This window comes from Mesoplodon densirostris, chromosome 1 (genome assembly GCF_025265405.1).
Source record: "Mesoplodon densirostris isolate mMesDen1 chromosome 1, mMesDen1 primary haplotype, whole genome shotgun sequence".
In the NCBI taxonomy this organism is placed as follows: Eukaryota; Metazoa; Chordata; class Mammalia; order Artiodactyla; family Ziphiidae; genus Mesoplodon; species Mesoplodon densirostris.
In genome coordinates this window covers 217,189,219-217,212,521 of record NC_082661.1, presented here as the reverse complement: position 1 = coordinate 217,212,521, position 23,303 = coordinate 217,189,219, and the positions used below count along the sequence as shown (strand labels likewise).

Sequence of the window (23,303 nt, the reverse complement as noted above, 5' to 3'; positions counted from 1 at the left end):
GCCATGGCTCACGGGCCCAGCCGCTCCGCGGCATATGGGATCCTCCCAGACCGGGGCACGAACCCGTATCCCCTGCATCGGCAGGCGGACTCTCAACCACTTGCGCCACCAGGGAGGCCCACCTGGGTATATTTTTGATGGATGAGCCTGTAGGAGTTTCTGATGTCAAATAAATGATGTGAACACACAGCTCTAGTGTAAAGCTTAAGGTTATTTCTTTAGTATTCCTTGCAAATGCAATACTTTTAAGGCACCATCTGGATAGAAATCATCGTAGGCTTAAATCCTTCTTAGGAAAAACTGTATTTGTAGGCGAGCCATGGGGTCTGATTAAGGCAAATCTTTTTAATAATTCAAAGAAAAATCATTGCAAAAAGCATCTGTGGAAGATCTACATCATATTTGAAATATCTGATACACATTTTATATTCACACAAATAGTTCTTATACTCAGTCACTCTCGACCTTTCTTCTCAACAGACATACAATCCATGCAAAAAAAGTAATATTTCATAAAATAATTTTGATTATGTTAGTTAGTGAAAAGAGATGAGAAAGACTGACAAACAGGTTTAAGAAGTAAAAACAACCCAAGAGCAGTTTAGATCCTGGTCAGTGCTTTCCAAATAGACATATATAAACTCTCAGCATCTGGGGATCCAGCACTTAGCCTGAAAGAAACATGAATAATGGATAAGGCTTTCTTGTACCTCCTGATCGTTTAATAATGCAGAAATACCAAACTCCTAGTTATAGGTAAACCAACATACCGAAGAGATAGCTCAGTCCAGCCAAAACTGCCTCATGCCCACGCTTGAATTGGAACTTTGGGGCCGATTAACTCAGAAAGGCCCTTCAATACCTAAAGTCTGCCTTCTTGGCACCTTGCCTGCTAATGTTCCCACCAGCCTCTCTCCCATCGCCCTGCTCCTCTAATTTACCCATAAATACTGTCTTTTGCATCTCTTCTCCAAATACCTCCTCCTTCAGGCCCACCCCACTCCTCACTTATGCTCCTCCTAAATCCTAAATAATAATTCTCTATCCAGCGCACATAGGAGTCAGTTGGGAAGCTTTAAAAAGAGCCTTGTTTGAGGGTCCCAACCCAAAGGTTCTGATCTGATTGGTGTAGGTATCAGGTTTGGTTTTTTGTTTGTTTGAGCACCGCCTGGGTTATTCTACTGTGCAACCGAGGTTAAGATCTATTATGCTAAACAATTTCAGGGGTCTTTTTGGAACTTTAATCCTACTTAGGACAAACTTTCCTGTATCCTCAAACCATTTTCTCACCCATTCCTTCACCTGCTCACATTAACTGCAGCTGGATCTCCCAACTAACATGTATCACTTACAGTCCCTGCAGTCAGGACCACACCCCTAACCAGCCACAAGGCCAAGAGGAAAAGTTCCAATACTTCTCACATCCCTGACCACTTCTGGGGCATCGCTCTACTTCTGGGCTGGCCTTTTGGTTTGTTTTTCTTTATTCTGTTACTCTGTGATCCATTACCCACTTCAGTTCCTCAGCACAGAGTCCCCTTAGTACAAACCTCCACCCTAGCAGTACCTGCCTCGTGGTCTTTCTTGCCCCTCCTTTTATTCCCCTCATCCTCTCAAATTCAAAGTCACCTCTTATTCACAGTTCCTTTGCCCAGATGTATTCTAGTAACCTTCACATCATTCTTCATTATCTACCCGCTAGTGTAGATGGACTGCATCCTCAGTAGGAACTGCACCAAGATCTCCACCAGCCAAGGTCTCTATCTGTGAAAGCATCTGACCTTCCATCTCTCTCCCACAAGGTGCACGTAAGCTGCTCTTTGTTTTTAAGGAAGACCTCCGTCAACTGTCCCTGGTCTCATGGTCCACAGACCTTCATCTGCTCTTACCCGTGTCTACAGGGAACTCACTTCCACTCACAAATCTCTTGCCATCTAAAGCTGCTGCAGGCTTTTCTAATTTCCATAGCTACATATGACCTCCACTGAACAAGCCCTCTATGTCTACTTGCGGCCTGTTGAGCTTCTCTAAAAAAATCATAAATTCCTGATTGAGTCCATTATACCCTCAAGACATCTGCCCTAAGCTGTGGCTCTCCTGCTTCTCCACAGTCCTTTTATGTATTTCTCCTTGACTCATGAGATTTCACACAGCACTTCTTCCGAGCCTCTCCCACTCTCCCCAAATCCCTGATGGTACCGCAGCCCCTTCATGTGTTGCAGTGATCTAACACCTATGGTACCACTCAAGGGACACTCCCTCGGCTGCTGTCCTTTACCTTTCAAACCTTTTATTTCAGCCTCTTCTCACCTAGTCTGGGCTCTGATGAAAAGGAGCTCGACTTCCTTGTTTGGGCTTTAATCTAACTCCTCCACCACCTCTGTCTCTAGCTAGCAAGTGATGCCTGCAAGTGGGCCTTCCCAGACTTGATGTTTTCTTAGAGTTACTGCTGTGGACTGGGGATTCTTTCTGAATTGCAGAAACCCTCACAGAAGGTTGGACAAGGGCAGAAAGGGAAGCTCAGTGCAGCACTCATTCTCGAGGGTCAGAACTACACAGTCTGGAGAGCTGTTAGAAAAAAGACTGGCCCAGTGTCTGGATCTGAACATATTGATAATATTAATTCCCACTTATTATCATATTGTCCACGTGGATGGGGAAAGAAAAGATACCACATCAATCAGTCTCAGCAACCCTGATGCATTCTTTCATCTTCCCACCCACCTCTTTGAGTTTGGTAGCTTTTGTAACGATTTCCCTGAGTTTTGTTAAACCTGGAAGCAAAAATGGTCATCTGAAACTTAAAAGCTGTATTTAGCAAGGTGGAAGCATTGCTGAATTAGAATGCTGGCAGTGACTGCTGGAGTAAAAGTCAAGGCTGCCAGGAGACAGTGGAATTCTTTTACATACCTTTCAGGTGTTTTTTGTTTGTTTGTTTGTTTTGTTTGTTTTTTTCCATGCATGTGCTAGAAGGACCAGTGAGAGCAGTGTGTGAGTTGAGTTCGTGTAAAGGGATCAAGGTGCTATGACTACCTTAGAGAATACCTTAGAATCAGTTCCATTCTCAAATAGAGAGGTCACGTCTATTGAAAAGATTGAGTTGGGTATGTCACAGCTTTTCTCGTTACCTCCTCTTCAGGTGATTAAAGTAGTGTTTTTTTCCTTTCGCTGTTTGCAAAGACTTAAATCCTAATATAAATAGACCAGAAATTAAGAGAGAGCAAGGTTATATTTGGGGTAAGTTTAAAAACACTTCAGGGAGAAATATACATCAGCATTGATATAAGTAATTTCTGTCCCACTATCTTAGGGGTACAATTATAAGATTCTCCTTTCCTAATAAAGGGTTTTATACTAAACTCTGAACCTAAAAGAGGAGTGATTTGCATAAAATATGAGCAGTCTCACATATCCTAACATTCAATGTTGTTAATTGAATTTCTGACAAATGTATATGTGATACAAACCGAATGACGTGTACTAGCTTTCTTTATGCAGTCATTTGGCATGGGACAGAGTCGTCTTTGGATTCCTTCATTTTTCACATACCCTAATCTAGGCTGTAACATAGCAACTCTGTGAAAAATCGTTATTATGAGAAAAGATAAGAGAAAAATGAAAGAGACACTGAACATGAAAATAGGAATCCTAGTTGAGAATTGCATGATACTCAGTTTCTTGGGCCACAGTCGTAGGTAGTCACAGGTAGCCCATTACAAGTTCTATTTCATCCTGAAACCTGGTGCTTCCTCACCCGTGTCCTTCTGATGTCTCCTCCATGGCCAGCTGTGACCCTGCTGAACCAAGAACACCTCACGCCTGCCTCTTCTGGGCCAACAAAGTCTGGCCCTCCATTGGATTGGCCCCATTAACCATATCTTTTCTTTCACTTCCCACAAAGCACCTCAAAACTAGCATAACCTATGTTTCATATTTTCAGGATCCTAGTCTCTGGAATTATATTAATATATTCATACATGTAACACATGCATTAGATAGCAACAACAGCAAATGTGTTAAAGGTGACAAGTGTGTTTTCCCTGCTCAGTGTATGGAAGGAAGTGTGGTGTCAAAGGAAAGCCTGAGTCAGGCTGGCTGACTTGATTGCTTCCGCCCCTCATCGGCTCTGTGGCCCTGGTCATTGAACTTGACCTCTTAGGGACTTCATTTGGTCTGAATCAGGGACCCTTAAAAGATTCAAAGAGAGTAAAGTTATTAAAGTTCCTGGCATAAAGCAGTCACTACATAATGTTAATTGTGCCTAGGTGGGCATTTAGATTATAATGGCATTTTGCAGATAATGGCTCAGTGAAGATTTAACTCTAATTGTGATCTAATTGTGGGGTGAGTGTCAGGTTCCGTAGCAGGCTGGTTGGTCAGCTATTTAGGGACAGGGTTATTTTTGGTGCCTCTAAATTTACTCCATCTTTATCATCTTCTCATGAGACTTGGCTCTGGCCCCATCATATATTTTCCAAATGATCTGCAGTGCTGAATTTATGTTTTGAGAGAGAGGGAGGAAAGAGAGGAGAGGAAATAGAAGTTTTGGTAGATGAGATAATGAGTCCCCAAAGATACCTGCACACAGACGTGCTACCTCACATGGCAAAGGAGACTTTACCAACGTGAGAGTATAGACCTTGAGATGGAGGGATTATCCTGGATGGTCAGAATGGGTCTGATCTAATTCCTTTGTGCTTAAGAATGGGGAACCTTTCCCAGCTATGGTCAGAGGGAAATATGACCATGGAAGAAGGATCCGAGATGTGCCATTGCCGGCTCTGAAGAGGGAGGAAGGGGGCCATAAGCCAAGGAATGTCGGCGACTCTGGAAGGTGGAAAAGACAAAAAAGCAAATTCTTCCCTAGAGCCTCCAGAAAGGAAGGCAGCCTTGGCAGCCTTACTACCACTTGATTTTAGCCCAGTGGGACCTGCGTCAGACTTTTGGCCCACAGAACTGTCAGGAAACAAATGTGTGTTATTTAAGTCACTTAAGCTTATGGTAATTTCCTTTTTAAAAATTTATTTATTTATTTATTTATTTATTTATGGCTGTGTTGGGTCTTCGTTTCTGTGCGAGGGCTTTCTCTAGTTGTGGCAAGCGGGGGCCACTCTTCATCGCGGGGCGTGGGCCTCTCACTATCGTGGCCTCTCTTGTTTCGGAGCACAGGCTCCAGACGCGCAGGCTCAGTAGTTGTGGCTCACGGGCCTAGTTGCTCCGCGGCATGTGGGATCCTCCCAGACCAGGGCTCGAACCTGTGTCCCCTGCATTGGCAGGCAGATTCTCAACCACTGCACCACCAGGGAAGCCCACTTATGGTAATTTCTTACTGCAGAAACAGGAAACTAATATAGAAGTTAAAAAATGAATGTTCAAGGGTGAAAAGGAATACAAGAGTGACTCCAGAAGTTCTAGAACAATCTAAAAAGTCTTATTCCTAATACACAGATGTGTGAGACCATCTTTTCCTTAGAAGTAAACCCAGAGATGGACAAGCCACACAGCCACTTCCCTGGGTGCTACCCTTTGGCATTTTGCTTTAAAAGTGTCACAGACCGACCTGACTGGGCAGCTGGAAGCGGCAGCTCAGACCAAGCATCCATGGTGACAGCAGCTGTGGGAACAGCAGGCAGAGCCCTAGACATGAGGTGGCTTGATGGGAAATGTTTGCACGTGGTCACCCAAGTCCGACCTTGTTATTATTAGGGACGAAGTACGGTAGACAAACTCGGGGGGAGAGCGGAGCACCCCAGCATGAGCCCGGAAAGAGAAAGCGTGGCGAGGCTGGGCGCCTGTGACGATGACCCAAGCAGGTGGGAGAGGCCGGCCGACGGTCAGATGTTGCCGCAGCTGGCCGTGCAGCCCCAGGGAGCTGAGCTTGGTGTCGCTGGGAGCCGGAAGGGGGCAGGAGAGAGGGTGGCCCTGCCTCTTTGGCCTCTGCTTTGGAAGAGGACGGCCCATGGCTGTGATAGCGACAGCAGAGATAAGATAGCCTCTGGCAAAGAGAGACATTCCTCATCCCCAGATGACAGGGGCAGGTTCCAACACAGGTTTAAAGAGTGAACAGGAGCAAAGCAGGTTCCATAAAATCTGATGGTAGGAGGTGTGATTTTTTTTTTTTAAAACAGGCAGCACAGGCCTTGAGGGTTGGTCTTTTGAGGTCTGACCTGTGTGGCATGCTGAGCATCTGCCGGTGTGTTCTTTGTGCCTGGAGAGCCCTGAGTCCATATGGCAGAAGCTTGGCGGAGGTGGGCGCAGTCTCCAAGCACACGACTTGGCCTTCCGTGCTTGGTCCAGGGCCTGCCCTGCGCAAGCGTGGAGTGAGGGCTCCGACCCCTGGAGCCGCACGGCCAAACCAAAGGGAACACCCCTGGCGGGCAATGCTGCTCCATTCGCTGCCCTTGGTGATCTTGCCCTGTGGGAAATCTTAGCGGCGTCCCCACGAGAGCTGCGTCCACCTGCCCAGGCTCCAGGCGCTGCCCCCAGGCTCCCTGGCAGCGGTGAATGCAGCCGATCCAGGGCTCTGAGCTTCTGTCCAGAGGAAAGAATGCGAGGACAGGTCCAGACAGCACCGAGAAAGGAGTGAGAGAAAACGGAGCAAAGCCCTGGCTTCACCTCCCCCACCCTTCTCTTCCAGAAGCGATTTGAATGTGTCATACGGGATTTAAGTTTCATTATTTGTGTCTTCCTTTCTGTAGCCGGTAGCAGTCGTTGGAGGGAAAACGAGAGAAACAGAGAGAGAGGGAGAAGCTAAAAGCTGTTGAACCCACAAATTGGGTTGTATTCCTGAGAAACCAGATGTTAAAAAAAGTGCCTTCGGGCTTCCCTGGTGGCGCAGTGGTTGGGAGTCCGCCTGCCGATGCAGGGGACGCGGGTTCGTGCCCCGGTCCGGGAGGATCCCACATGCCGCGGAGCGGCTGGGCCCGTGAGCCATGGCCGCTGAGCCTGCGCGTCCGGAGCCTGTGCTCCGCAACGGGAGAGGCCACAGCAGTGAGAGGCCCGCGTACCGCAAAAAAAAAAAAAAAAAAAAAAAAAAAAGTGCCTTCAAGGAAGAAGGCACAGCTGGGAGCAACGGTGCGAGAGGGGAGGCGCGTCCTCGAGCAGGGGGGTCCGAGCGCAGGGCGAGGGCGAGGGAGGACGAGGGTGAGCACGGAGTGCAGAGGCAAAGCCAGGGCCCAGCGCCTCACGCAGGTCCTGGGACACAGTCAGTGCTTTGCACCCAGGCGGAGACTCGTCACGTTCCGAACATGAGCTTCAGGCATCTCAGTGTAGGCAGCCCCGCCACCCGGGCCACTCGTGTGCGCTAGCTGTGAGGCTGACACCTGCCCGGGCTGGGAAGGGCCCGGAGGAGGTGGAGGAACACGGGGGCAGCAGCGGAGGCAGGCGGGGGCTGGCCCGGCAGTAACGCGGAGTGAAGAGCCGTGGGCTTAGGGGGCCGGAGGGAAGGAGTCGCAGGGCTCCTCCCGCGCGCCGTAATGAGGGCAGATCCTGTCTTCGCGGCGCCCGGGGGGGAGGGCTGGGTACAGGCCGGAGGTGCGCCCTTTGTACGCGCAGTCTTTTAAAACAGCTTGCATTTATTGTGGCTCTTAAGTGGCCAGGGCTAATGGCTTCGCATGGATAATGTCTTGGCTTAATTGGTTATTATGAATGCTCCTTGTTTGTCCTGTGGAGTCCCTCATCCCTGCCTTTGGAACAGTCCCTCACAGGCTCCTTGAATCCATACAGCCCGTGCTCAGGGCCACCGGGGAGCCTGCATCCTCCGAGCAGCCACCACACTGGGAAGCGGCCGTCCCACGGGGTTGCCCAGATCCCGGCGGGCTCTGGCTCTGATGCACAGGCCTGCGCCCTGCGGCATGGGGTTCACGTGTGTGTTCCCATGGAAGGACGGGCTGGAGACATTTCTGTTGATAACTGACCCCTGCAAGAGTCTTCCAAGGTTACGCTGGAGGGGTGGAGATAGAACTGACAAAGGCAGGCAGAAGGGGACCCCTTCTCTAGAAGCAGAGCCCGAACAAGGCACCGAGGCAGGGGTGCTTCCAGCAGGGAGGACAGCCTTTGCAGAGGAAGGCGACATTTATATTTCTGAGAACAGAGAGCCTAGATGATCCTAATTCCTGTTACGGCATTTCTTTCCAAGGTCACGATATTTTTCTTAAGTCTTCCTAACTCTTTTGACCTTAAATATATTTTGTTCCTGTCCTCTCATAAGGTGTGTGAAATATCCCAACCTTTGGGACCCAAAAGCAGCTGTCTCAGAGCTGAGCACACTGTGTTGGGGTTACATGTTTATATGTTGGTCTCGCCACAGCTGAGGTTTGTGAGTGTGGTTTGAGGCTGGGACAGAGGCTGACTTGTCTGTGCGTCCCAGAACCCGATGTGGTTCCTGGCGGGCGTGTTGAATGAATGCTCCCAGGAAGATTAAGGGGAGGAAAGCATGTAACTCTAAAGCTATATTTTGTTGATTCACCATCTGTTTGTTTTTTTGCGGTACACGGGCCTCTCACTGCTGTGGCCTCTCCCGTTGCGGAGCACAGGCTCCGGACGCGCAGACTCAGTGGCCATGGCTCACGGGCCCAGCCGCTCCGCGGCATGAGGGATCTTCCAGGACCGGGGCACGAACCCGTGTCCCCTGCATCGGCAGGTGGGCTCTCAACCACTGCGCCACCAGGGAAGCCCACACTTCTGTTATTTTTATGTTTTCTGTATCATGTGTAATAACCAAAATGATTTCATGGAGAAGGAATTCAGAGAACCAAGCTTTTTTAAATGTTACATTAATTTTAAGTGGGATCAGCTATAAAATATCTGAAATTATGATACTTAAACCATAACAGTATAGAACAAAACCCTGAGTAGCCTATCAAGTGGGCTTGCCTCTTCTGTTTTCTGACGTAAAATTTATATATGGGATTTGCTGTATGTGGCAGGTCATCTCCCTCTCGTGTGGCTCTAGGTGATTTTAGTTTCCAAGGAGTTGTTTTATTTTTTGATCGTAATATCTTTAATTCACACTTCAATGTTTTTAATTTGTGCTTTGGTTACTGTCTTCTCCTTTATTTTGTTCTGTTCCCTTGAAGTTGAACATCCTGGGTGCGATGATACCAGTTGCTGCTTTTCAGAAAAAAAAATGTTAAGTTTAAATGTGGTAAGGATTCTTCTTACTGAATCATTTACTCCTGGCTGATTTCTCCCAAAGTCCTAGTGGAGGGACAGCTGCCCCAACCAGCAGTCTCCAAAATGGATTTCACAACCCCCAGGCCAATGAGATTTGGGGGGTAAAAATAGACACTATTAAGGACTTCTGTGTCTATTCATCTTAGCGCATACTTTTAACCTTAGGTATATTTTATAACATTAACATATTGATGTGTTAATGTAGGTATATAACTTATAAAGAAACAGAAACAAAATGCAGGCTTGACTTTTTTTTTGATTGATGGCGTGTGCAGTCAGATACGTTTAGAGACCTTGCTCAAGCATGGATGCGTCCTGGTGGACAGTTCATCTCTCACCAGGGTTCCTGTCCAACTGAACAGGACAGAGAAGTCAGGTTCCTCCCAGCTGTGTGCAGCAGCTTTGTGTCACTCCTGGTTAGTGGAGAGATGGAGAAATTAAGAATATGGAGAGTGTGTGTTCTCCAGCACCATGTTCTTTAAAATGGCACTTTACTTGGTACCTTCTCTCAAAAAAAGGCTTGAGCCAACCCAGTTTCTTTCCTCACCGGGAGAACTCTTTACCATGACTTTTGGGGGTCAGTGCCGAAGAAGCCAAGGACTGAGCCTTATTCTTGGGCTGCCTTTGAGTGCAGACTTTGCACTCAAAATGTGGTACTGTATTATCTTGACCTCAAGGTCATGGCCAATAGGCAGTTTAGGTTTTTTTCAGTGGTCATCCCTGCCAAGAAAACTGATCACGTCCTCCATCTCCTCTGGCAATCCGTGTTGATTGTAGGAATGGGGTGTGGATTATTCATTGTTGGGTACAGTTACCTCCCGGAATACAATGCGTCTTCTTTTAGACATCCCAGGGAGATAATTTGGACATAATGAAGATCTATAGTAATCAGATAATTACTATCGATTGCTCTTTAGATGTCTTGATGAGGTAATTAGGGTGTACTGGAGAGAAGCTAGAACTGATTGATTGGCATGACTGTAATCTCAAAGATTTCTAATTATGTTTCTTTTCTTCTAATGGCTTATAAACAAACATCATTTTAGCTTTAGAATTTGTCAGGTGCCAGGTTCACGGGGAACATCAGCTTTCTTTATTATGCTAACTAGACACTGAACGTGATCAACATAAGCTCATTACGCCTTCCTGCTGAAGCAGAAGAAACTGCAATTAACCCTCACTTTTCTTATTCGTCTTTATTCCCGCACGGCCAGATTCTCCTCGAGGACTGGAGTGTGAAGTGTTGTGGGAGGGAGTTTCATGAGGAGCGTGGACGGCTCCGTGCTGGGTACATCTAGAGGCCTATGGGGACCCTGGGAGCCTGCTGAGCTGCGGGCACAGCAGAGCCAGGGCACAGTGACACAACGCCTGTGTCGGGGTGGCTGAGCGCTCAGTCTCCCGTCACAGGTGACCGCCGCTCACCAGCCAGCGAGGTTGAACACTGTCAGCGTCAGTGCTCTCACGCGGCTGGACCGCTCCCGTCTGTCAGGGTGCTAATGCCTCATCTCTTCCATTACACACGAACTAGAGGAGTCCCTGCCCGAGACCACGTTACCCTCATATTCCCTACACCTCATAGGACCTTACGGCAGCTTGCGTTGTGCAGGATAGTGGCCCGACTCAAAGATGGAGGATGCTAAGAACCAGTAAAGGAGCAGTTTCAGATGAGCTGTTTCCATCGAATCAGTGATGCTGGTAAGCTCTGCACTTACTGGACTACAGTCCTGCACTGTGACCATCTATCTGTGCAGGAGTAGGTTCCCTGTACACGCCTGTGGAATGGCCTGAGTGATCACCTGTGTTATTGAACCCCATGCTTCCAACTGAAATCTCACCAAAGAAGAAAATCGTATATTGTTTTTATATTGTTATAAAATCCGTTATTTTCCTGAACCCCTTTGGGTTCACAGGTCACAGGCTGTCTGCATAGTTTTATCACTAAAACTTTTAAAGCACGAGAGGAACAAAGTGCACAAGGATGGTTCAGACAGCAGAGGAGACTCAGGATATTTGTTCATTGATAACTTACGGTTTGCTGATGTTTGGATAATTGCAGCTATAGTTGGAAATGCTTCATTAACTCCCATTAACTAGCTTGAGGAGTGGAAGTAGATATAGAATTTATCTTCATGTTACATCTTTATAGCATAAGTAAAGTTACATAGCAAATTTAATCAGCCATGGTTCTTGAAAAATGAGGTGGTTTTTTAAAAAATGTATTCTGACTATTTAGATCAATAGTTGGTGCTGGAAAATCCTCCTAATCTGTATCAGTGTACTTTCCTCTGTTAGAATATTTAATGAGCATATTTTTATTTTTTGATAATTGGGAATTGTGCAGTGGATAATTTTAAGCAAAAAATTTATTTCTCTAGGTAAAGAAACTAAAAAAAATAGAAAAAGTGCCCAAAACACATTCCAGATTTTTATTTGTTAGCTAGTATTTCCAGTCTAAGATCTGGTTTGTTTTCTAGTTGTTTGCCCCTTTCCCTAAAAGTTCATTGAAAATCTACTTACGTATCTGTTTATCTACCTTTCTACCGATTTTTTCTTTTTTGGGGGATTCTCCCCATTTTGGGTTCTGATGGTCGTTGCCCTGTATTTGATTAAATACCCCACTTGTTCGTCAGGAAGTGTAGACTGTACTGAATGTACCGCACAACAGTGTCGTGTGGCTTGCTGACACAGTCCATGGCCAGTAGGGCCCAGTCACGTGCAGACTGGCCGGGGCCTCAGTTGGAGGGTCTCGGGGCTACAGGATGGAGGTCACGTGCCGCACAGTTAGGTTTGGGGGCTGGGCGCAGAGTGAGGGAGCATACAATGGAAGTGATGCCAGTCATTCATATTTGCTTTTGGTTTGGGACATGTCGTCACAGGAAGTCTTGCAGCTCGAAAGACAGATGGGAGGACAGCTCCTAGAAGAACCTAAGGCTCTTCATTTTAAAGGCAGCACCCACAACCTGCGCCTGTCCATTCATGATGTCGCCCATTCCCTCTGGAAGAGCAAACTGCTGGCCAAATATCAGGTAAGGTTCCCAAGCTGAACTAAAGGCTTGGAGACAATCTCCAAGAGGACTAGAATGATTTAGACAGAAGATACTCCCTTCCTTGAAAGAAATCCTATCTTAGTACTTGTTTGTCCAAAGTAGTTCGGGGATATTTAGGATTTTTTGAAACATACTCTAGACATACTAGAATAAATGCTTTTTTCTGAATTCTCTTTCAGATAACTTTACTATCAATGTTTTATTTTTAGTAAATAAGATTTCCAGGTCCATCATGTCTGTGCATTCTCAGAGTAATGTTAACATTGAATTGGTAAAAACCAGCCTCAAATGCATTCATAGGAGAAAGGGAACATTGTTATCCCACGTGACACAAATTAGGCTTCAGCCTGGCTAGGAGAGTGCCTTTACATTGAAGGAACCTGAGCTTGGAAGCTGGGATAGCAAGTAAAAATAAAACCTGGTCAGGATTTTATTAAATAACAGCATAAAAATACTGGTCCCAAGTCCCACTGTATGTAGCTGTGTGTGGGAAAAACAAGACCCTCCAGGGGTGTTCACCTCCTCCTCCATCAGCCAGCCCAAGCTCTCAGGAGACTGTGTGATGGGATCCCGAGCCTCAGGCCCGTCCTAGGAGTCACCGACACCCTTAGGATCAGCAGTGAATCCTTGTCTACACACATGCAAATCCAATCCCACACCCTGCACTGTAGCTGCACTGGTTGTGATTTCCTGATGTAATAAGTCAGTGAACATACTAGAAGGGATGAAGGGAAGAGTTTCAGCTGCATTCTTACTCTCAGATGTCTGGTACTTACACAGAAATTGTGGGAAACCTACTGGTTTGCTTACAGTCTCGAGCTTTGATGGGGGTGCATGCTCAGCACTTGATTGAAAGATCGGCTTTAACTTTAACTTTCTCATTAAATCTCCTCCTTTGCTTTCTTCTTTCTCTGATTTTGCAACTGCCATAAAAGTCCACAGATCTTCCCCTTTTATGAACAATTCTTTTTGTGCAACCATAATGGAAAGTTGTTTTTATAATAATGATAACCTGATGTTAGTTTAAGCTAAGCCTGGCTGAGTTCTCACCATCTGCCAGACTCTGTACTTTGATTAATCTCATTTAACCCCCTCCATTCAGGTACTCTCTTGCTTAGGTACAGTCTTTCACAGGTGAAGAAACTGAGGAAAGGTTAAGTAACTTGCCTCAAATCACCAACTAAGCAAGGGGAAGGCATCCTATTTGTACTGGATTTGGCTCTAGAGCCTCTGTTCTTAACCAACATGGTCTACCATTTTGTATCAATCCTTCTTTTTCCTTTATTGAAAAAAAGATTCTTGGGCTCTGTGAGGTGATCTAGACTCATAGACAATTGTGTCTGTTAGAGGCTTGGTGCTTTTTAGGCCAAGAACTTTTCTGTGGCAGCTAATCAAGCCTCCGGTTTCCACCTTGTAGTGAGTTTTGGCTTTCCCCATCCTGTGCAGAGGGAGGGCGTAGGCATGAAAGGGAACTGGGTCAGTGCATCATCCTTTAGACTTTGCTTTTCTCCAGGGTACCATGGCAGGGATTCCTTTTAATGGGCATCGACTGGGGTGTGTAGGTTTTATTGGGGCAATTGTCTAAACCTTAAAAAAAAGATCATTTACGATGTTTTTTGGGGTTTTTTTGTAAGTGACTGAGAAGTGGCAGGCTGGTAAGGTATAAGGATTCTGGGGCTGATTCCCTGGGTTCAGACCTCAACTCTGCCACTTTCTAGCTGTGGGACTTTGGGTGAGTTCTCTAACATCTCTGGACCTCAGTTTTTTTCACCTGAAAAGGAGGTTGGGATGTGCTTGTGCATGGACCCATCCTGAGGATTAAATAAGGTCATTATCATGTGCAGTACTGAGAGGAGTACTCGGAAGCGCGCTGTCTGATAGCTTCCTTGAGCGTTAGTCCCTCATTTGTGGTTCACCCTCTTATGTGCTTCAGGAGATTCCTTTCTACCACATCTGGAGTGGGTCTCAGAGAAACCTCCACTGCACATTTACTCTGGAAAGATTCAGCCTGAACACAGTGGAGCTGGTCTGCAAACTCTGTGTGCGGCAGGTGGAGGGAGAAGGACAGATCTTCCAGCTAAACTGCACCGTGTCCGAGGTAAGAGGCGCTCACCGGTCTCAGACCCGAGGAGGGACCGACCTCCGGGCGGGCCAGCGGGGCATAAAGGATCTCTGTGTGGGAAGTCCTGAAAAGCTCTCTGGAGGGCCTGCTGGTTCACAGAATAGTGTATTTAATGAACACAGGGAGCTAAAATTATATGAAAGTGTAATAGAGGATCCTTTTCAAAAAACAGGACTTTGATGTTTTGTGACATGAACTTAAGGATCTTGTCCTAACTTTTGAATTTCAAGTATAAGGTTCAATTTAAATATCGCTCACATAGAGGAACTTTCCCAAAGCATCCCTGCTGTCCCCTGTTCCTTGCATCCTCCGCCGCTGCTCCTGTTCTGGTTCTCTCCTCGGAACTCACCTGCCTTTGCCTGATCGTGCACTCCCCGCCCCCTCCTTTCATCTCCATGTCGAACGGAGAAGTCTCTTGGTCTCGTCGCTCTCTTACACATCATCCTCCAAATAGAAGAGATGCCCCTCTCCCCGAGGTAGGAGAGACAGTCCAGAAATAGAAGTAAAATCTACGCATTTCCCACCGCCCCCCCCCGGCGCCCGTCACACGGCCTTTCCTCGCTGTGACCCTCACCTCCTTCAGGTGGGACTTTGTCATTTCTGACATAGAGACATACAGAGTCATCACTGCTATTTCACGCTTCTCTGTGTGGAAAGAGGGGGTGCTCATGACCTTACTGGTTACCTGGGACCCCAGGGCTGGGAGTTAGAACCATGGTAACGCTTCAGGCTGGAGGGACCAAAGGAAAAGCACAGGGTGAAAGCAAGCGGGCAGCAGCGTCCGGGGCCTGTGGAGCTGAGCTTGGTGCTGCTTTTTGAGCCACAGCACAGAATTGTCGTATTTTAGAACTACAGCCGGACGGTGTATGATTTAAAAGACTCCTCCTTCCTCGCTGTCTCATGCACAGTGACGAACGAAACGTCACCCCGTTCGGCGAGTCTCACCCCCCATGTCGTGTTTAAAGAGCGTCTTCCTCAGCAAACCGAGGGGGGGCACGTCAGCCTTGACGCTGCCGCCGCCTCCTCTCCCACAGCCTGGCGAGCTGCGGTCATCATCTCCTCCCTCCGTTTCGTGAGACTTTTGACTCATAAACAACTTCAGTCACAGGCCTCGGTGACATTCATGAGGCACGATCTTGGTGTCAGGGCGCCATGGCAACCGCCGGGCCTTTCAGTGCCCGGGCCCATCTCCCGGCCCGCAGCACCACCCCTGCTGGCTCGGGGGGGTGTCTTCACTTTCCAGGCCCAGCAGGTCTGCAAAGCTCAATACCCACCCAGCTCCAGCCACAACAAAGGCTGCGGAATTTTGGGGGGGGGGCGAGGAGGTCTGCTCCTTTGATGCTCGCTTTCTGTTCAGCGTGAGCGATGTGATGAAAAGGCAGATGAGCTGTGGCCGCGAATGAAAGCGCGCCGGTCAGGGCCCCCCCCGCCCCCCGAACCCCGCCAGGCCGGCCAACCCCTCACCGAGGAGACAGTGTCGCGTCATAGAGTGATTGGTTTAAGGACTTTCTTTCGTGTACCAGCACAGGGGAAAGATGATTTCTTTTGCAGCCTGGTGGCAGTCAGCTCAGGGAGGCCGACCCTTTAGTCTCCTCAGAGGCCTGTGACAGACAAGCACACTTAACGGGAGGAGGGGGGAGGCAGAAATGACCCGAGTCAGATGACTCTGGGGATTAGGGGCCACTCTGCTGCTTTTCCTTCTGGGTCACTGAGTCCCACCGTTGCTGTTAGCATTTGAATGCGGTGCATGTGGCCCGCAGAGCGGGCAGAGTTGGGCTGGTACTGATGTCGGGAGCCAGGCTGTGTGCTGGGGAACAATTGGCTCTGGAGAGCCCCGGGACCTGGACCCGCATCAAAAGCTCCAGGAGGGGTTCCCCGTGGCTGACAAGCCATAACCAACCAGAGAAAAGGCTCCATTGGTGGTGTCTGTCTTCTGGACAGGGCTCCTCCCTGGGGTCACACAGCAGGCTGGCAGGTGGCCCGGGGTTGCAGTTCCAACGTCCCATCTCCTGAAAATGAGCTGACTTGCCAGGAATGCGCTGCTTCCCCCCGGCCCCCTGCCACCCACTGCTCAAGGCGTCACCAGCGCTCCTTTCTAAAGCTCCTCGGCCCTTGGCCTCTGCAGTTCAGGCGCAGGGCCTGCTGGCCCCCAGCGAGACTAGGCTGTGCTTGACATAGACCGAGGTGATGTCCAGAGCTGGACAATTGTTCCTCTCTAGGTGCCTTGGCCAGAGATTCCTTACCTAGAGATAAAGCCTTTAGTCTCGCAGAGATGAAGTTTAAGAATGAAAATGCCTAGAAGAGTTAAAAGTATGAGGATAAATGATGATAAAAGGTTTTTCCTTAGAGGGACAGGGGAGGTAATAAAGGAGAAGCTGCCCGTCACCAGCAAGAGGAAAAAAAAGTAGAGAAGACAGAAACGTCAGTCTCATTAGGACTTTTAGTTTTAACTACAGTGTAGACAAAGACGTTATAACCCTGTTAACTATTGATGCACAGCACTTCCGTGCACACAAAGAACAATATTAAAAGTGTACAAAGCCTCACTCTGCTATAGCCACCCTCTCTATTCACCTCCTCTGTTTTCTATAACCTGTTCAAAAAGGACCCTTGGGAAAATCTAGTTTTTCTAAGTGACTTCAGGAAGAGTCAGAATACAGGAAAGGAAAGTCCTTTCTCCTGTGGAGTGTTGAAAATGTGTGCCGTAGCAGCTGTTTGGTTAATGGTGAAAAATCATATGTTTAACCAAGGGAATCATAACATCAAAGACAGATGGTACCAATATCGTAAACAATTATTATAATAAGTGCTCTGTGAGAGTATACCTGGAAGTAAAAGAAGAACTAACAGCAACAGGCATTACTAGATGAAATTTGAATGTAAATGTATATATGTATTTTTCTTTTACCGCCAAGGCTGCTGTCAGCCATCTGATAAGTGAGACAAGAAATCATGCCCTTTTGGGCTTGTTTCATGCACAAGGAAATAAACAGGCACAATAGCCAAGGTTGGAGACTCAGGCCTTGAAGGCCCACGTAAAGTGCTGACAGTTCTTTATTCACCAAGAAAAGGGGGACAGCGTGTATGTGTGAGCGGACCTTCCTGAGAGTCCTGCCTGCCTTTACCTTCAGGACTGAACAGTGAGGAGAGCCTTCCCTTTAGCCACATTTAGTTGGAAGGAAGCTCTGCGAGGTGGGCTTCTACTGGCTTCCTCCTCTTCCTACCAGAAAACATACCTTCCTCTTTCCAACAAATATGAACGGAGTATCTTCCACATTCAGGGCACTGCCCTGAGGGTCACAGAAGTTCTGAGGATGACAAAAATATACTCATCTCGGGCCTCCCTGGTGGCGCAAGTGGTTGAGAGTCCGCCTGCCGATGCAGGGGATACAGGTTCGTGCCCCGGTCTGGGAGGATCCCATATGCCGCGGAGCGGCTGGGCCCGTGAGCCATGGCCGCTGAGCCTGCGCGTCCGGAGCCTGTGCTCCGCAATGGGGGAGGCCACAGCAGTGAGAGGCCCGCATACCGCAAAAAAAAAAAAAAAAAAAATATACTCATCTCCAAGAATCTTGGGAAGTCAGAGGAAGTCGTCCGTAAGTACAACCAGCGTGCATAGAGCAGACGTAGGAGGGGGGCAGGAGCTGTCGGAGGGCTCCAGGCGGAGGGCTTTGGGCGGCTTTGCTCAGGGAACATGCTTTTCAGCTCACATTTTGAGGTGTTTGCCGGACAGAGGTTAAGGGAAAGGGCGGAAGAACTCTCAAAGGTACATCCTTAAGGAAGGCACGAGGAACGGTGGGTGCATGGTCCAGTCAAGCTGGTGCAGCCTGAGAAAGGCAGGAGCCAGGCTGTCAGGTGGAGGGAACGCATGGGACCCCTCCTCCATGGCAGGCCTGGCTCTGCAGGTTACAGGCATCCCTGGGGCTTCAGGCCAGCCCACCAGGCAGGTCCTGCAGGTGATCCTCATGGCCTGATAAGGAGCTGGGAATTCACGTGGTAGGAGAGCCATTTTAACACTTACTTGAGAAGGCAGGAGAAACGTCAGTGCTGGGCTTTACGAAGATGAGTCTGGCATAAGGCATAGACCGCAGGGAAGCAGCAGGGAGCTGGTGAGGCCACGAGGCAGCGCTACACCAAGCAGACCACCCCCGAACCCCGGGCAGACTCCGCCTCCACTGCAGGCCAGGGATGGGCAGGATGAGTTTCCTTCTAGGCCCCATTGTTATGGTCCAGACAAGAAGCAAGCGGGCCGTAGCGCTAAGCTGTGGATTGAGGTACGATTTCTCTATGCCTCTGCCCGCCCCCCTCCCAATTTTATACCTAAGAGACGTGTTGGCCACTTGGGTGCAGACATTCCCAACGTCAATCTGTTGAAAAAACACGAACGTGTGCCTTCAGTCCTCTCTTCCGGTGCCCTCTGTTTAAGCCCTATGCCCGTGAGGTCAGGAACCCTCTGTCCTCGTGGTCCCTTGGAAAGAGCTCTATGCCCAGTGCAGGGAAAGCTCTTTGGGATTCAGGGACTCCAACGTATTTCATACCAGTCTTTTCAGCCCTGCTGTGTGCTGGAGTTAACATAAAGGAGCCACTGGAATCCTCGGAGGCTCCGTTTGCTGAGCTTTGGGTTTGTGATCACAGCCAACACCACTTGATGTTCTATGGCAAAAACATTTGTTTTGCTCTAACGTGCCCTCCAGAGCCCCCGGACGGACCCTGTGCCATGTGACTGCACAAGCCTCGCAGTGGGCCTGAGCTGCTGATCGTGGAACACAGACAGTGGCCCCCAGGTGCAGGAACAGCAGGGTCTGGAGGCTCTGGAGGGCGGGGACACTGACATCTGAGCGGAGCCCTCCACCAGACCCCGAGACTTCCTGATAGCTGGACCTACGTGTGGCTGTTTTATCCTCCAGCAGCTAATTATGTTCACCACGGAGTTACCTGCTCTGAAAAAGAGAGATGACATTTAAAGTAGATTAAGTGGATTTTCTTTTATTGCTTTAATAGTCCCCAGGCAACATTTGCTTTTGCTTTTCCAACCAGCAGAAGTGATCAGAAAATGATTAGAGTTTCTCCTGCAGATGAATTTCAGGTTTTGCAATCGTGCTGTTTTATGAGCTGAAACCATCTCAAGAGCCAATCTGTGGTTTTCTCTGCTAAATTTAGATTTAAAAACAAATAAGGGTGTACAGCAATTGGAGGATTCTGTTAGCAGCTTTCCCTAAAGCCAGGTACTGTGTTTGCCATTTTCTTTTAAATAGTCTTAGTTTGATGTCATTTAGAGGAGAGCTGTGTTCCATTTCATTCAACAAAAGCAGGACCCAAGCCATCTTCTACAGAGGTTAGAGGGAGAATTTACTCAAGCGTTTGCCCAGGGCTTCCCCTCAGGGTCAGACAGTCTCTAGAATCTCAGCTCTAGATCAGTTCAGTCTCAAAGAGCTGCCCTTTTGAACATTTCTCCCCACCCATGAAATCTAAACCTTTAGGAGTATTGATATTCCCTTGCTCATCCTGGAGAATGAAAAGCTGTAGAAAAGCTGTAACTGAATTACACCCGAGCTTTCCAGCTAGCCCAGTCCTTACAGAAGATCCATAAATCCAAGGCTCTGCAAAAATCAGCTCAAAATGTACCTCTTCCTCTCAGCCAGGTTACAGAGAATCACAACTCTCAGCCAGAAAGAAGCCATTCTCACTAAGGAGAATATAATAACATTCATTCTCTTCTTACCGTTCAAAGCAGGGCATTATGTTAATTGGCTCAATAAGGATTGCTTTTGTCTTCAGAAATAATGCTGTGTTGTTCCCGTGCCTGAACTACAGGAACCTACTGGCATCGAGCTGCCTCTGCTGGATCCAGCGGGCACCATCACCACCATGACGGGACCCAGTGCTTTCAGCATCCCGCCCCCTATCCGGCAGAAGCTCTGTAGCAGCCTGGATGCCCCACAGACGAGGGGTCATGACTGGAGGATGCTGGCCCATAAGCTAAACCTGGACAGGTGGGTATGGCCAGGCTTCAGAACTAGTTCCTGTTAGACATCAGGCTCCAGGACTGATACAGCTGACTTAGGGCAACATTCATTGTTTTTCTCCATCTGTACATTTACTCACTTTTCATTATGACAACATGTATTAAGCCTCCTACCTTGTATCTTGCACCATGGTCTTGCAAACAGGTTGTTGAGAGACATCCTGGGCTTATCTGACACTTGTAAATATCAGGTTTTGTGATCCACTTCGCAAAGCTGACAGGCTAAATCCCCTTAAATGATATATCCATTCACTAATTGTTCCTCACCTCCTGTTCAGCAGCACCTGATGCTGGATGGGTAATGACCATGCTAAACACAGCGCTGCTAGGAAGTTACGAAGAGACCTCAGGAGCCTCTTCTTTGTAGAAGGTTGCCATCACTACCAAGCAAAAAGCATGGCATAACCTGTCAAAGACGATCAGAGCCTGGGCTGGAAAGAAAACATAAGTCTCTTGGTTTCCTGTTTAGGATGTGACCCGCAGACATCTTGTCTCTTAAATTATCTTACTCAGAGTTGAGGTTAAAGTTAAGGCATCGCGTCTCCTGTCTGGGGCTGACCTAATTAAGTATGGGCTAGTCGTTCAGAACGGCTCCCTGCAAGCCACAGTGTCCCAAGTGGGTCCAGTTATACTGACAGAAATGCAGTAACGAAAAGGTTTTAGTAAAAACTGAAAGGAAAATAGATCCGTAAATCACACCATTCAGCACATTTTCCCATTACCAATTACAGGTACTTGAATTACTTTGCCACCAAATCAAGTCCAACTGGCGTCATCCTGGATCTCTGGGAAGCGCAGAACTTCCCAGATGGAAACCTGAGCGTGCTGGCAGCTGTCTTGGAGGAAATGGGAAGACATGAAACAGTAGTGTCATTAGCAGCAGAAGGGCAGTATTGACCCAGGCTGGGGCTGAGAGTCACAGGGAGTCTGTGGACGTCCAGGGGCTCAGAGCTGAGGAGGAAACCCAGTCTAGACCAGTGAGCTCCACAGGCAAGATTGCAGCGGGAGAGAGAGGGAAAACAGACACAACTGCCAATACACACGCCCACTCCACTTGGACATCGTCACAGGAGTTAAGAACAATTGTACAAATGTGTATCTTGAATTTAGAAATCAACCTAATTTTCCTCTTAGTTGGGCTGTATGCTGTGTGGTACAGGATCTTACAGTTTCCTAGGAAACGCTTTTTATTGCTATCCAGATATATGGATAAACTTTCTTAACAAACCCAGTTTCTACAAACGTTGTTTACATCAAATTGGACAAGGGATGCAGACACTGTCCGTGGCTCGTTCTATTTTTGTTTAAATCATTTGAAGTTGAAGCTGTGGACGGTTTGCTGTGTCTCTCTCAGACTAGTAATTTACAGAGAAATCACAGACTTTTCCTACAAATCATGTGCATCAAGTGTCTCAGAGATAATCCTCCCATCAGTGTTCTGTTTCTAGAACTTGTAGAACCAGTGTTACTGTTTGTATCAGGGAAGTGGAGACTCTAAGTATAAAGGAGAGAGAGCTAAGACTTCCTTATTCCTTGAGGACACCCACCTCATGCCCTTGGGGAATAAAGCTAGAGCGTGGCAGGGAAGACAGGGATTCATGTTCAACCACACAAACAACCATTTTTTCCACAACATGTGTGTTTGTAATATGCAACTTGAAGTGGTTTTTTTAAAAAAAGGTATTATCATATTATTATTGATGAGTATTTACAAGTATTCTAGTAAAAGGATTTTCTTTTAACTTGTTTTTGTTAGCAGTACTGTTAGTATTTAGGTACTGACCTGACCCGGGCACCTTCTCCTAACAAGGTGGGCGTGGTCACCAGTTTAATTAAACAGGCATTGCTTCCTTGACCTTTTATCTTCCTTCCATCATTCAGCCTGGAAAGGAGGTAAATGCTTACTGCCTTTGTCAGTCTGGTCCCTGAGCTTGCTCCGGCAGGGGCTTTGTCCTCTGAGTCTCGTCACGAGAAGTGTTCTTCAAGTGTCCTGATTCAGGCTTACTCAGCATTGTGGTCACACAGCCCCACACGCCTCTCGTGGGTCCTCTGTCTACCTTGGAGGCAATGTGGTTGAAGGAACAGCCCCTGAGCTGGAAACCGGTTCTCATTCTGGGTTTGTCACTGTCTAGCTGTGCTACCTTGGGAGAGTCATTTACCCTCACTGGACCTCAGCTTCCTCACCTGTAAACTGAAGGGATGGGATTAGATCAGCTCAAGGTTCTAAAATGCTCGACTTCCACTGTGATGCCCCCAGTCTCCTTCATCAGTATGAAGACCACAATGGACGCTGACCTGGATCACTTAAAGATTCAGCTAGCCTTTCGCCCAGGCTACACATTATGCCTTTCAAATAGTTCCGACTTGGAAGATAATTATTCTAACCTGTAACATATTTGTTATGCTTTCAAGTCTTGTCTTTGTGTCATTGCATCATGCTGTTCACCCAGAGATGGCATCCCTTTATTATCACTTTCTTTCCTCTCTTGGGACCAGTTGCCTTCCTGACTAGTTGCAAATTATGTTCTATTATTGTCTTGGTCAAAATTTTTTTAATTAAAAAAATTTTTAACTGAAAAATAGTCAGTCAACAGACTACTTTGTGTAAACTATGATATTTCCTTAGGACCATCACAGGCTCTTCGTTTTAACACAGGGACTCAATTCATTCAGCAGATGGGGAATAAAGAGTCAACAGCCCAGGAGCCAAACCAAGATTGAACAACCAGCACCCGTGCGTATGAATCAGAACTTTCAAAACACGGCTGTGGTTAACTTTTGGGCTGGAGGTATCCAGGTTGCTGACTGGATTTGAATTAGAAATAATTTTATACCCTTTTCCTCTTCTTTCCACATATATTTCCTCTCCTGACTATTTTGGTAACTTTTTGATATTCCCAGGTTCCTCCATGCTCATCATCGAGACACTGTTGTAGGG

The 23,303-nt window shown here is 47.5% G+C and overlaps 1 protein-coding gene across 3 annotated transcripts in view; it reads left to right on the top strand.

Moving 5' to 3' along the window:
* The window catches only part of UNC5C (unc-5 netrin receptor C), a 406,146-nt gene extending 383,243 nt beyond the window's left edge, over window positions 1–22,903 (top strand). For all 3 annotated transcript variants that reach the window (XM_060115244.1, XM_060115238.1, XM_060115249.1), the window contains exons 14-17: window positions 12,051–12,200; window positions 14,155–14,319; window positions 20,155–20,333; window positions 21,097–22,903. In XM_060115244.1, coding sequence (XP_059971227.1) covers window positions 12,051–12,200; window positions 14,155–14,319; window positions 20,155–20,333; window positions 21,097–21,262 — 660 coding nt within the window. In that variant the 3' untranslated portion in view covers window positions 21,263–22,903. The remainder of the gene's footprint in view (window positions 1–12,050; window positions 12,201–14,154; window positions 14,320–20,154; window positions 20,334–21,096) is intronic.
* Window positions 22,904–23,303: the final 400 nt, after the last annotated feature.